We start from the raw sequence: 15,219 nt of genomic DNA, 5'->3' as shown, positions 1-15,219 counted from the left end.
AACATTTTTGCAGACACTAGATATCAACCAGAAGCCAGAGACTATATTTCATTCAGTTGCTGTGAGCTGTAAATTCACCACTTCTAAGCAGAAAGCAGCAGAAAACATCTCGGAGCCTCACTGGGCAAAGTCTCTGTTCCTTCAGGCAGCTGTCTTTCTTTCTAAGACTCACCCTGGGTCTGTGTCTGCAGCTACCTGTATCAGAGAGCAGCTTCCTGTATCAGAGAGCAGCGCAAAGAGCCAGGAGTGCTCACCCTGCAGTTACATCTGGGGACCAAAACATCCCCACAAAATGCAGCGCACACTGACTAACAACTCCATGTGAATGGAAAAACACTTGTCAAGAACGCGAACATGCATATTTCCCAAAATGTATTAAGTTATAATTTCATTACAGTTGAACACAAGTAAAGTCCATCTTTCTCTAAGCGCACACTTTAGACTCCATGGAAAACATGAAACATGGCTGTTGAGGCAGAATAAGTGAGTTTAAAAGTGATAGAAACAACTGTAGACAGAAGCAAAGTTAGTCTAACAAAAACACTCAAATGGGCTTCAGGATTTTTGGGGGTGGCTTCTTTTACTGCACCTTTGCCAGGGACTATGGCTGGAAACAGAGTAATACAATACAATTGACCAAATCTAAGCCATTAAACACCATGTGCTTTATAATATAATTATCATGTCAAAGGGAGAATATTAGGATTTGATTTATGGATCAATAATTGGCACTCGTCTTGTCTAACCATAAATTATCTCACAAAACACAGCAATAATCCATCACACACACAGATGCATGTAGTTTTTACCTGTGTGTATTTTAATGACTGATGCAGAGGACGTCATGTCAGTGTCTCTGAACTACAGACACAAGAGGTGTAGTGATAAAACAAAAACTACAGCGGATCAGGGTCACCTGGAGCTTGGCACGTACAGCAATGAATGATTCAACTTAAAAATAAACAGTTTACAGACATACACACACATTATTTCTCTATAATCTCCTATAACACACACTTACACATTTGCATTTAACACAACAAACTGCATATCTCCTTAAACTCCACACCCCAAATATACAGAAGAGGAAGTGTGTGTTCAGATATGTTTGGGAAAATGCACACAATTGAGTTTTGTGTGTTTGTGGATGTGTAAGCGTGTGTTTATGTATCTCTGAGAGCAGCTACAAAAATGACACCCAAACACACATGCACCATTGACACTCTATCTCACACACAGACTACATTTCCCATGTTTTTTTAACAACAAACCATTCATGATCTCCAAACAGATGAAATACGCTGCCGAAAAACCTTGAAAACACTGCTGACACAAGAGCATCGATAGCATACATTTTGGTTCTAAGGCAATATTGTAGTTCCACAGGACTAGTGCTGTTGATGCAACGCGCTGTTTGCACGCTGACTGTGTCTCCTATTGAAAACCTTTACTTCCAACTGCAGTCGTCTGTCATTCAGTGTAGTTTTTTTATGTGTTAGCACCATGGGAATCTCTCCTTCAATCAGAATTGTGTCACTCCGAGAGACAGCTGTGAAAATATTCCCTTCCAATATCCACTTTTTTCTGAGGGACGGGGCTGAGGTGGGAACTGGAAACGTCCGTGAAAGTTTGTTACAGGACGGTGCAAACTCAAAAACAGCATGGACACACACACAACATAATGCAAGGCTTAACATTAACATCACAAATCATTTGGAAAATCTCCATTTTTTACCCCTCATTCCACGATGGTTGTCTGCATACGATTGAAGCAAAAAGGGCAAATGTCGGACTTCAGCCTTTTGTTTGTTCTTTTTTTTCTCTGTACACACAGACACACATACAGTAAACACAATGAGTTTTACAATAAGACATGAAATAAAATCATCTGCAGCCATTCTGAGCTGGGTTGCAGTTCCCAGGCTTCAAAGGCAATAAAAATGTCTCCGAGTTTCCTCTCAGTTTCTGTGGGTGTGAGCACGTCTGATCACAGTAATTCGCACAGTTAAGGGAGTCAGAAAAGACCCAAACTCCCGTGTTGGATGCATTTTTCTTTTAGGTAGAAGCTCCTCAGTTCCTCAAGCATCCATAGTTTATATTTCTGTATATGGTGTGTTTATGATCCACACTGAGGGTAGCTGGATGTGCAGTAATGAAGAGCTCGCTCAGTCGTCGGCACGTTTCCCCACATCATGTAGATATCTCAGTGTTTTTCCTGTCTTGTCTCAGAGCTGCGGTGACCTTTGTGGAGCCTCGGAGGGAGACTAATGTTCACGTAAAGTGTCGTCTTCCTCCCGCGGCTGGCGAACGTCCACATCTGTCTGTCGGGTCCGAGAAGAGGGGACAGGCTGTACTTTTCTCGTGGCCATGGTGAAGGTCAGGGTGACAGTGGTGGGGGGGCTGCACAGAGGTCAGAGGTCACGGGCTGCGTGTGAGGTCATTTCCTGGTGTGAAGGCTCTCCTGAAACTTGGTGCTCGTGTAGCGGATGTGGAAGCCCTTCTTGCTGATTGTGTCGTCGCTATGGAAACGGATCAGCATAGCGCCTCCGTGAGAGTAGATGCCTTCCCGTGGCTAAGGAAGGGAAGAAGGAGAGACATAAGAAGCAGCGTCACGGACATTTATAGGTTTTGAATAATTAATTCGGTTGAGTACAGATGTAGTGTACTGCACATCACAGCCTAGATGTGTTGTTTGCATGTTTTTTTTGGATTTTGTTTTTTTTCCCACTTTGAGGTAAAGTTTCCCTTAAGTGTGTGTCAGCATTAATTGGCAAACACTTTTGAGCTGTGTCACCTTCATTGGCCATTTTTTTACAGAGCAATTTTTTGTTTATATTTTAACCCTATGAAACCTAGAGCAACATCAGTTTTCTTGCGCCTTTCACAAGCATTTAAACCCCGGAAACTTAAGCATATTGGTTTGATTTTTTTTTTTAAAAAAAATGGGGAAAAGGGCAATCAGCACTTTGGAAAGAAATATCCCAAAAAATGCAATAAATTTGTAAACAGTAAAAAAAAAAAAAAAAAAAAAAAGAAAAAGAGGGAGAGAGAATTATTAGAACATTGTTAAAGAACTAGGGGAAATGTCCAGAAAACGTTAGTACCAATTCCTATAATTTCTTATTTAAAATTATGTTAAAGAAAAAATATATATATATCTTTTTTTTCACCTTGTCACCCAGGTCATGTTCTTGTCTCTTCTTTTTTCCTTTCAATTTTTTTTCCATTTTTCAGATCATTTTCTCGTAACTTTTTACTAATTTCTTTGGGTCATTTTTTGTGAAGATGCAAATTGCCTTTTTCCATGTTTTTGAATAAAATTAAGATGCAGAAGCATTTATAAATCTAGGTTATTTCAGTGTGAGTTGCTTAGTGTTGGAGATATCGTTTCTGTTTGTTTTTCCAGTAGAGCAACTGTTTTATTCCCATTCTTGGAATTATTTTGCCTATTAGCATGTTTTGCCTTCTCAGTGTTTTTTATGTCACTGGTCTTGAAACAGTATTATGCACTTTTTTTCTTTGCAACACTACATATATTTACTAAAATATTAAATAATTGCTCTTAATTATCACGATATGTTTTATTTCACTGTGTTATAAGCCCATATACTTACATTTTGTGGAGTAAAATTGTATATATGTTGTAATTTATCTTATGTGTGGACCTTGAATTAATGAATAAGGAGAAATGTGGACTCCATGGCTGGACTAGTTAAAAACCACTGCTTTAGCGATTATCCACAGCAGCAGGACAATGAAAGCAAGATTAACTCAAACTACATTGCTAATGATCATTGTATCACCCAGTGAAGACAAGAACAAGAATAGAGCCTCGCTGCAAAGAGGAATAACATTTCAGGCTTTGGTTGTACAAGCAATACTTATTGTTAAATACATTCATTGTTGGTTTTGGTCTTTGATTTAACATTCCCCTAAGTTTTCTCATCAATAACTTACCCCTGAACCACAGAAGCGGCCGAGTCGATGTGAGTTGGCGTCGTACCCGTTGTACAGCTCGATGTAGTCATAACCACAGTCAGCTTCCTCCTCTACCTCAAAAGTAATGAAGCTCAGCTCGATGCCGTAGCCCTGTTCAGCCGTCAGCAGCCACTCGCAGTCGGTGTGACCCGGGTAATTATTGTCTCCAAACTGGGAGTGAGAGTAGAGGTTCTTCTGACGAGCTTCTGCTTTTAGACGACCTCCACACTCTGCAGAGACACAGCATCAGGAGAGAGTGAAATTGAATCTGAAAAATGTGTTAGATTTTGTGTTGTCAATAAACTCAAGTCAGATTTCATGAATGAATATCATCATGCATGTGCTGCAGTGATCCAGTAGAGGGAGATATTGCTCTTGAAGAACTATTCAGAGGTGAGAAATAATGTCTGGTGACTGTGAGTGATGCTCTTTAAAAACACAAAAACTCACTCACAGGAGACATTATCACCACCACCACACATAAACATGCTTCCGCACAGACACACACCTGTGGAGTGTGTAGCCTGAAAGCCTTTTCTCTGTACTGAGGCGTCAGAAATGAAGCGGAGGTACATCTTGTTGCCAGTGGAGACAAGCTGCTCTGGGATCTTACTGCCGCACAATCGACCCAAGATGGCTGCCGTGTCGCTGTCCCCGTCAAAGGCCTCCAGATGGTCGTATGCACATTCCTGATGCTGCTCGATCTCAAACTCATTAAAGGCCTGAAAATATAGAGGCAGAGAGAAAGAGAGGAGGAGAGGGTGCTGAGTAAGACATGAGTAGTTTTGGAGAGATTAATTGTTGGCCTGGCTGTCTTCAGGTTATTTAGGGACTATTTTTGTTATTTGTGAGTAGTTCTAGTGAAAACGTTTGAAGTGGAGGTACCCTGGATTGTCCCTGGACGTAGGTCAACTCCGACATTCAACTTTGTTAAAATTTGTCTTGCAGCCACGTAATAAACACTGAACAAACAGAGACACGGGCATACAGACTGAACAAAAAACATAAAATACATGAATTCAGGAAAAGATAAAGTGACCGATGCCACCACTAAAACCGTCATCCTCAGCCTCGGCAAGTTATTAAAGGGGAAACTAATTGTTAGTTGGGTCATTGTTTGGTGGAGGCCTGTTAGACCTGGTCTGCCTCAGTCCATGTGGATGCAGCACAATGCTAACTGCTTGCTTCGTGTCTAAAAGTTTGCATTCACTCGCAGCAACTGCTCCTCTCATCCATCGGTCTGATCCGCTCAGCTGTGAATGGTGCGACTGATCAGTTATTCACTCTGTAAGTAGCTCTGCCTGCCTGTTGTGGCCAAGAATAATACAACGGCACTGAACCAGAACTGTAAAGTTATGGACCTGAAACTCAAAACAATGAACAATGAAAGTTGCTATAAAGAAGTGGTCTTGTGATCCATAGTTAACATAAAATTGTTTCCATAATAATATTGTGTTACACACCTTCAATACTCTTTCAACCAAAATACACATATTTTAATTTCATATTCTTTAATATAAATCCTAGAACAGAGAGCTCCCCTCCCTCCCTCTTTGCCTACACATTGCTTACACACTGACATGCATGTACACAATGTCACGACTCATAATCTAATCAAGTCACCGAGAGCTGAGTCATAACACCTTGCAGGCCTCTCTCCCACACACAGTCACACACACACCTCTCTGATTGTCTCCTGAGCCGCGCTCCACCACGCCACCACAAACACCACACCACATCGATTTTTACCAGCAGGGCGGAAGGTGGGCTGGTGTCGTTATGGAGAGGGGAAGTTTTTGATACTGGGGGCCGTGATGGCTTCCAGATGTTTCTGACTGTAGCTCGGGTGAGACAGAGGTTTTTGGATCTGTTTACTACTCCAAAGAGAATGTGTGTGTGTGTGTGTGTGTGTGTGTGTGTGTGTGTGTGTGTGTGTGTGTGTGTGTGTGTGTGTGTGTGTGCGTGCGTGCGTATGTGCATGTGATACGGACCAAGAGTGAAACAGCAATAACAGAATGACCTTCATGCCCATGATCAGATTTCTGGTATTGAATATATCCCGCTGCGATGTCATTACAGTGGATGTGGCGAGCGCCGCTGCTAATCTCAAAACTCACACATACACACAAGTTCCCCAAATTTGTGTGTATTTGTGTGTAAATCACATGTAATCACACGTCCAAAACAGGTGCTAAAACTGCTAAATGTGTTGCCATAGCTGATGATGTAATGTGTTTTCAGTTATGTAAGCGTTAAAAAGAGATTATCAAAACTAAATGATGGTTGATGACAGTTTTGATAAAATGCAGCGAGCTCAGCGTGCAGCTGCAGAGAGGAAGTGAGGTGACGAGCCAAATCATAATACTTTGCAAGACCACAGACTGAACTCCGTGTGTCTCTCTGTGTGTGTGTGTGTGTGTGTGTGTGTGTGTGTGTGTCTAGACCAGGACTGTGTGTGCATATTGTAAAGTGTGACACTATTTGCATTAGAACCATGAGTGGACTTTAGGAGGATTATCTGAAGCGCGGTGTGAATGTGGGACATGCGCTGCTCCTGTGCTTGTATTGACGTGAGGACCAGTTTGAGTTTCAGCATCGAAATATACATGCATTTTAGATTAGTTTATTAATTTATCAGTGATGGTGAAAAAAGTTTGAATTTTCAAGCTCAAATGCCAAAGTCAGCTTGTTCCAGCTTATAAAATTAAATTAAATTAAAATAAAATAGATAGAGGTCCAAGGTAATACTAGTCCCATGCAAATAGAGCATTTTTATATTTGCAATCTTCCTGCTTTGCACTGCAACTGCTGCACAGCAATTTTCCTCAGAATAAATCAAATTTTATCTTATCGAATGCAGCTTGCATCTTAGCTGGTTCTCAATAGCATGTGTCTGTGAAGAGTGTATCAAAACATTTTGAACTAACAAGTGCGACTATTTTGTCTAGTCTTCAGAAGGCTGTTTGATTGTTAACAACAGACTTTAGCGTCAGAGATAGACTCAGATCTAGGTTAAGATTAGATTTGTTTTTAAATCTCATTTAAAAACTCATTTGTTCTCTTTGGCTTTTTCAGACCTAGTATGAGAGTTGAGTTTTGTGGTTTTACCTTGTGGTTTTATTGCCTTTTTGTAAACAGTTTGGGTATTTTTATGTCCTGTTTTATGATATTTATGCAATTTTTTCAAAACTATTTATTGATGTACAGTACTTTGGTTGACTCAGTTGTTTCAAAATGTGCTTTATAAATAAAATTGGATTGGATGTTGCAGTAATGATTAAGGTTAAGGCCACTGTGGGTCTAAAAGCACAGCATGTGTGTTTGTGTTTATGTCTAGATCACCTCATGCAAACGCTGTTAAGCATCTTCTGTGAATCCACCTGAGTTGGGAGAAACTCCATTTGCATCAAAGCTAACACTGTTGGCCAAACACCATCTGTAAGAGCCAGCTCTCATCATCTCCTCTCTCCTTTGGACAAATAACCACATAAATCAGACTTGAAACTTTTCAGCAGCAACCATCTTCTATCCATGATGCACATGGCAGAGCAGAATATGGCAGTTTATTCCTAAACAAGTACATCTGCAGTAAGTCGAAAAATGTGGAGATGACTATTTGTGGTGACACATAAATGCTTACATGCACAAATGCATGTGTGTGTACGTGCCAGCTAAATGAACTCATACACACACACACACACACGCACAGAAAGCCACAAGGACACAGATGGCTACTGCCCAAGGCCTCTTTCTAACGCATGAGCACACGCTTGCAGTTAGCCTGAATATACAAACGTGCGCTTTCTCCCCCGTTCACATTTGGGTTTCATAAGTGGAACATGGAAAAGATAGATCACAGAGAAAGACGGGGGGAGGGTAGTCTGAGGGTTTAACATCCGATATGACCCCACAGACAGAATAATGCATTGAAATGAGACAGGGAAGAAGGCAGATAATGGCTGCGTCAACGTTTTAAAGAACCAAAATCTGCTTGATTTCAACAAACTTACTATCTTGACTCGGTGCCCCGGCGTGGCTGTGATGTCCCAGGTGCACTCCTTACGGCTCGGATACTTGTCTGGCCAGTTAGGGCTGCTCAGGGTCCCACTGGGGCTGTGGATCTTATGCTCACACTCAGCTGGACACACACACACACACACACACACACAGAAACACACAAGCACACACACATAGAGAGGAAGTTAAAATCAAGGCTGCACAGGAAAAGGTCAGAGGAAATGGAAAGGGAACAGGAAGGAGAGAAACGAAAGAACCAAACGAGAGAGAAAAGATTTCAAAGAAACACATCCTGATGACAAGTTCAGTGTGAATTTCACATGGACGCACGCTTTAAACAAACACACTGCTACAGAGAGCCTTCTGTACTTTGCACAGATTGAGTACAGCATATATAAAAATCTCTATTTGTAAAAGTACAAGTCATCGGTTACCAAATATATTTAAAGATGAAGTTTGTGTTGTTATTCTGAGTGGTATTTAAACCTTAGATGCAAAAACAGTGAAAAAAACAACAACTATTAGTTACATTGAGACTATTTTGAACCATTCCTATAAAACACAGCACTCACTGCCAACACTGGTATCTAAAATCTAAGCCCTTGGTGATTGGATGTTTAGGAAATGTATCCTCAAAACACAGGACGTGTAGGATTGTTTCCTAAACATCTGATTACGGAGCTTAAAATTCTTTTCCCATTGTAGGCTGCAGTTATGAGATTGTAAATACATACAGCAAATTCATCCAAATCCCTTTTAATGTTATATAATTTAACATTATAGAACACATACTGTATAATCAGTCAAGTGACAAATAAAAGCAATAGAGATGGAGATGGACAATCATAACAAAGTCCAATGCTGCGATAGATTGTACGAGAGGTTACTGAATGGTTTGATGAGTATGAAAACGATGCGAGTCGTATACCTTGGCCTTTACAGTAACCACATCTCAACCTCATGTGTGCAACAGCACTGATTTGCACCTCTAGCTGTTTTTTTTCCCAAAGCAACAAAAATGAGCCTCTGATTGTGCTGCATCTTTTAGGCAAGTCAAAGTCACACAGGTCATTTGGGACAATTCAAAGTCTCAAGTCTTACTGAATAATGTTGGTCTTACATCAAACTTTTCAAATTTTCTGTTTTGGAATTAAATCATGAAAGTTTTGCTACAGTTGCGGCCAATCTTATAATCTCAATTTTTTGGTGTAAATTGGTCATAAAACTCAGACCGAGCTAAGTCTGTCTTCTTCTCGTACTGAAGTTCCAATAAAATTCAACATGTTTATATTATCTAATTTTTTAGTCCTTGTTCATACATATAGTGAAATTCACTGACGTAAACATTGCTAACAACCGACAGCTCTCTCCAGCACCAAACAGAAGGCAGCAAACCAGCTAGACAATAAAGATAGAGGGGAGTCTGAGGAGGCGCAAGAACATGAACAAGCTTCGGTTCACCTTTACTGTGGAAAAAAAAGGCGAATTTGGTGTTGTGCAGTGAAAAACAATCAACGTTTATTTCGGCGTGTATCTGATCCACCAACCAGCACTTATTTTAGACAGTTCACCTCTTGTTGTGTGTTGTGTGACCTCCCACTAAAATACGGTAGGAGACCAACAGATGCTGGTCACAAGTTGAGGCGACAAATCCAAAATGTAAAGTTTGTACTCATGCCATGAAAACGTTGACATATGACGCCTTTGATCTTGTGTTTCTAAAGTTATGTTTTGTTGTGGAAATGTAAGGAATTGTTAATATGTTTGGTGTAATGTTTTCCACCAGAAGCATGATTGGAAATAATCTCAAAAAGAATCTGGTTGTAGTCTTGAAAATAGTGATCCTGCAAGATCCCCAGTCTTTGCAAACTCTTACAGCGTGTGACTACAAACTCACATTGTATTTAAATGTGAGAGGGTGTAAAAGTATTTTTAAAGTCTTTTAGTAGTAGGCACGAATCTCCAGTCCTAAAGAGCAGGTCCAAGTCAAGTCTCAGTGAAGATGACTGCAGTGCTGTTCAATCTTTTTGGTCCTAATTATTTCGAGTCTAAAGTTATTTAAGACAAGTCCAAGTCAAGGAAGAAACTACACCTCAGGAACCTGCAGCTTTGCTCACGTTGTTAAGCTAAAATGTTACAGAAACAGTTTTGCAGCAGTCAGTATTATTTATGTATTATTAGTCTATTCAATAGGGAGTATTCACTTTGTTAGATATCGGTGTAAATGCACTTAAGTTAAAAAAACTTAAGTGCAAAACTCTATTATCCATTGGTAGTCCATTTCTCTCTGCTGACTGCTTTCCTCCCAGAGAGTTTGTAACTGTCAAAATAAAAGCAGCAGAGAGCTACCCACAGCAGCCTGAGTCACACACGGCATTTAAATGAGTTAAATGAACGGCTTAATGAAGGCGGAGGGAGACGGGAGGCATGCACAGGACAACAGGATGAATTCCAGAGTGACAGTTTTTATTTAGAGTCAGACAAACTGAACCCACATACAGAATGAGATGAACTGATTTACAACAACAATGTATAAATGTAAAGGAGAGTCTTCTCACAGGCAAAGAATTAAACACAGACGTCACTTCACACACACACTATACTTACAGAAGACTCTCACGCCGTTAAAAAACCTAGCAACTGACATGATACAATCATTTCAGTGCTGACAATAAATCGTGTTGTCTGACACAGAAAACTACCTTTTTACATTATCACGTTATTGTCGTTTACAGCACAGGTGATAGTTTACAATGCTACAGCATCATAACACCAGTAATTAAGTAAAAAACCCAACACTCTCAAGTTCAACAAATTTCTTCCTTTCATGATAAAGATAAAACAAGATCCCTGAGACCATAAAGAAAACTGAATTTAAGTTTTCTTCCAGGTGTCTCATGGTGTCACACACCTCTGGCAGGTGCCTACTATCACAAAAAAGTGATGTTTGTGTCAATCCAACATGTAACAGCACCTGTCACGCTATCCAAACATGCATCTCCACATGTGGAGAATCTCTCATGCACATGCCATATGCATGTACATAACCACACACGGACACAAGCTGTGTGCTGGGAATATGGTTTAACATGACACTGCAAGGTTACTGGGTCAAGCTGGCCTAATGCACACATAAACACACACACACACACGCACGCACGCACGCACGCACGCACGCACGCACGCACGCACGCACGCACACACACACACACACACACACACAGGAAGACAGCGCTACATGCAAAGCTTTCAAGCTCCCAGATGTTTGAAACATGAGTGTTTTTATGAGCAGCACAGGGAGCCTTTAGTGAGGTGAGTATGTGTGTGTTGATGTGTGGTGTGTGTGTGTGTGTGCGCGCACGTTCAAAAGTTCAACGAGCTGAACTTCAAAGAGCTGAGCATAATATGTCAATTCAACAGTTTTGTGTGTGTGTGTGTGCGGGAATGTGCTAATTGCTTTTAATAAATAGCGTTTTCGGTCAGACTGAAACCTCTCCCCCTCTCTCACACACAAACACAAACACAGATCACAGCGAACACAGCCTCAGTGATTTGCAGGCAGAGCTGGGGTTTCTTCTTAAGTCTTTTGTAGCAAGTTTGAGTTAAGTCTCAAGTCTTTCAGGATAAGGATCAAGACAAATGATTTAATAAAGTTTTATGACAAATATTATTTATAACCACATGTGTTATTTCTCTGGTTATAACCATGAACTTAGTGTGGCCTGTTTGTGCTGCATCTTTGCACCTTTCAGGCAAATCCAAGTTAAGTCTCAAGTATTTCAGAGCAAGTCACAAGTCATCACACGCACATTCCAAAGTCACGGATGAAAATCTTTCAGATGTCCGAATGCTGAGCATTACAGTGACACAGCATTTTAAAATTTGGTCAAACTTGGGAATTGAACGTTTTCAAGTCAAAATTATGTCTCTAGTCTTCACCTTTGTGGCGTAAAGGGATACTGCACTGATTTTCAACCAGCTTTGTGTCACAACAATGTGGGTAGTGTGTGCTGATAAACTGTGGGAAACTTCCCTCATAGATATCCCTTCTCCCCCACAGCTTCTCCAAATGATGTGATTTACGTCATTTGGAGGAGCTTTTGGGGCTGTTGCTCAAACTACAGGCTGTACTTCTGCATTTTCATATTGTCCGTGATTGCTTGCTACCAGCCGCTGTCTCACACGGCTTTTTGAGACACACCCGCCCTTCTCTCTCTCTCAAACTCGCACCAAAATAATCTCAAACGGTAAAACTAGGCAGCGCTGATGAAATGTAAATCAAGATTATGTTACTGCACTGCCTAATTCTCGCCTACAATGTTTCAACATAAAATGTATGAATAGGGTTATGAACAAAACTTTTTAAGTTGACAACCCATACAAGTTAATTTGTCCCAACTAAGTTTTCCACATTATAGAAATTAAAGTGTGTTATTTATTTTAATTTAAGTGTTATTTAATTACCATATTTATGAACACACACTTTAAGTTAATTACTCATCAAAATTAAGTGGTTGTGGTTGAATTTTTAAGTGTTAAAACTAAGCAGCACTGATCAAATACAAACCAAGATTCTGTTCCTGAGTCGGATATTTCTCGCCTCAAATGTTTTCAGAAACATGTTTTAGCTTACTGTTTATCTGTAATAAAAGATCCAGCCAGCCGCCATCGTTTCTCATAGACCAGTCCGCATTACGTCACCCACCAGTGGGAGCCTAACATTTTGGTAGTTGCGGGTTTTCTACCTCTAAAGCAAAAGCGTACTTTTTCTCTGTTTCCTCTGGTCATGTAGCACAAATTTGAAAAGTATTTGTCTTTCTACTATAGAGACATCCTGTTTTATGTGAGGGTCTTCTTTATATTGGTGAAATGCATCTTTAAGATGCCAAGTGCCCATAACTTAGGCTTCAGGTCCACAGCTCTGTCTGCAGGCACCAGGTGTAGAATTGTATGCATGTAAAGGAAACACTGCTCAGATGGACAGGACCAGTCTGTTGTCATGGTGACTCTGATGTGGATAAACAGAGTAAGGGCCGTATGATGGACGATGACTGTTCTTGTGAATGAGCACATGCTTGTGTGAATGTGGCGGCGCGTGCATGTGCACCCCGATGCTTTTATGCCAGTGTGTGTGCTGATGTGAATGTATGTGAAACCCACCTTCCTTACAGTCATGTTTGTTCTCATGCAGTACAAAGCCATGGCGACACTGACAAACGTACGAGCCCACTGTGTTGATGCACTCGTGCTGGCAGCCGCCGTTGTCCTTGCTGCACTCATCTTTGTCTGTGAGAGATACACATGCAACACATCACTCATGTGGAAACAGCAACAAAAAAAAAAGAAAAAAGATGAAGTGGAGGGAAGCAAGAGGTCAAGCAGGAGAGAGGAGTGGAAAGATGAAACCGTCAGGAAGGGGAGGAGAGTTTCTGAAAAAGAAATAGAGATGATAAGAAAAGGAGTGAGGGACAGACGGCAGGGAAAGCTGGAGAAACAAAGTGATATAAAGAGAAGACCAGAGAGAAAAACAAACTCGGAGAGTTCGCTCAATAAAAAATGTAAAAATAAAAGAAGATTAAAAAATAAAGAGAAACATGAACATAAATATCCAGCAATCATGCTTGGCAAACATGATCACCCACAACATCTGTAAGACTGCACAATACTCACAATACTGTTCATTATTCACCTGCCAAATTTAAGTTTTTATTACAGGGCTGAGAGTTTAACCCTTTGCAACCTAATTCGACAACAGTTTTCTTCTGCTGCGTTCAGACAACTTTCTCAAGCTACTTGACCATTTGAAGCCTGAGCAAATTTTGGTTCAATTTGTAGCTATTTACATATGGAGCATTACTTCCATTTAATTATCCAACTACATTAATTTGTTGAGTCACATTTTAAAAAGCCTTGTTCATGAGCGACACAACTATTGTTTAATGTAACACACAATGTGTGAAAGCTGGTCCTGGATGCAACTACTGCGTATCACAGTGTTAGCGGCTCTGTCCTGCACTTTATTGGATTTGGGGAAGTTTACACTCTACTTATTACACAAGTTAGCGTTTCTTTTGCCAAACTCATCGGTTAATCCAAATCCCCAAAAGCCGTTTATCTTGTAAAAGTGAAAGATACCTTTACAAGCAACAATAAAGAATGAATAAATCTGTGGTGTAGCTTTCAATAAAAGAACAATGCTCAAGTCTCTACGTCTTTGTCCTCTACATAATCTGTGAGGATTGACGCTTAACCTCAGAGTTTCAGCATTATATTATACGTGTAGTCTTAAAGTGCGTGTTGAAGAGCCCTTGCAGGGTTCTTGTAACTATTCAGCTGTGATTTCATCTGACAAAATGAGCAGTTGCTGGATATTTTTTTTTTTACATCAGTGTGAAATGAGGGACCCATCGTTTCAAGACTAACTAAGAATACAGAGTGGTAACTATACTACTGTTACATATATGTGCCATACTAGGATGTAGCATAAGTAACTAAGCAGGGCGAGGCTTGGCAAAGGGTGAATTAAGTGGAGCCATTACAGCTTTAACTCTTTGATATCTAAGCAAATTGGCTCTTTCCAAAACAGGGGGAGAAGGCAATAAGCAACAAAAGAAGAAATGAAGAAACATGTAGAAAAAAGTCAAAAAGTCAACTGAAAATTAGTAAAAATAAATAAATAAAAAGGAAAATGAAGCACAAATAAACAAACAAGGTAAGCAAGACTTGGAAAAGCGCTTAAAAATAATAATAATTCTGTTACATCATTTAAATATGTAGCTATGATCAGTCACCTGAGACATGTTTTCATTGTTTTTTTAAAAAAAAATAGTTTCTAAATCTACTAATTTCTTGCAGCTTGTGGAACATTTATTACCAAGTTGCTCATTGCCTTTTTTACCAAGTTTTTTTTAACAGAAATTGCACCAATTTGCTTGAGCATCAAAGGCTTAAATACTTGTGAAAGGTGGCTAAAAGCAACATAAGAAAAATGACGTCACTCCAGGTTCCAAAGGGTTAAATGTTGTCCTATTTGAAAAGCCTACATGTTTCCAAAAGAAAGGTTTGCGGAAAGGAGGGGGCGATAAAAGAAAGCATTAATAAAAGCAACAACAGAGTGGCCTTCTATAAAGGGTTAAGTTCGTTAGTGTGTGTCAGGTTCAGTTGGCCGGTAAAACTTTCTCAGTGCCGCTCTTGGGGTTCACGGTTAACGGCTGCTCTGTGGTC

General features: G+C 40.1%; 1 protein-coding gene across 1 annotated transcript in view; it reads right to left on the bottom strand.

Moving 5' to 3' along the window:
- Positions 1–474: 474 nt before the first annotated feature.
- Positions 475–15,219, bottom strand: part of tll1 (tolloid-like 1) — a 57,535-nt gene continuing 42,790 nt past the window's right edge. Inside the window, exons 18-22 of the mRNA XM_042485480.1 lie at positions 13,156–13,281; positions 7,989–8,116; positions 4,487–4,700; positions 3,958–4,208; positions 475–2,572 (exon numbers count right to left, since the gene is read on the bottom strand). Of these exons, the coding sequence (XP_042341414.1) occupies positions 2,438–2,572; positions 3,958–4,208; positions 4,487–4,700; positions 7,989–8,116; positions 13,156–13,281 (854 nt within the window). The 3' untranslated portion in view covers positions 475–2,437. The remainder of the gene's footprint in view (positions 2,573–3,957; positions 4,209–4,486; positions 4,701–7,988; positions 8,117–13,155; positions 13,282–15,219) is intronic.

The sequence above is a fragment of the Plectropomus leopardus genome, chromosome 4, assembly GCF_008729295.1.
Source record: "Plectropomus leopardus isolate mb chromosome 4, YSFRI_Pleo_2.0, whole genome shotgun sequence".
In the NCBI taxonomy this organism is placed as follows: domain Eukaryota; kingdom Metazoa; phylum Chordata; class Actinopteri; order Perciformes; family Serranidae; genus Plectropomus; species Plectropomus leopardus.
Note: the sequence above shows the minus strand (reverse complement) of the source record. Positions and strands in the feature narration are given on the sequence as shown.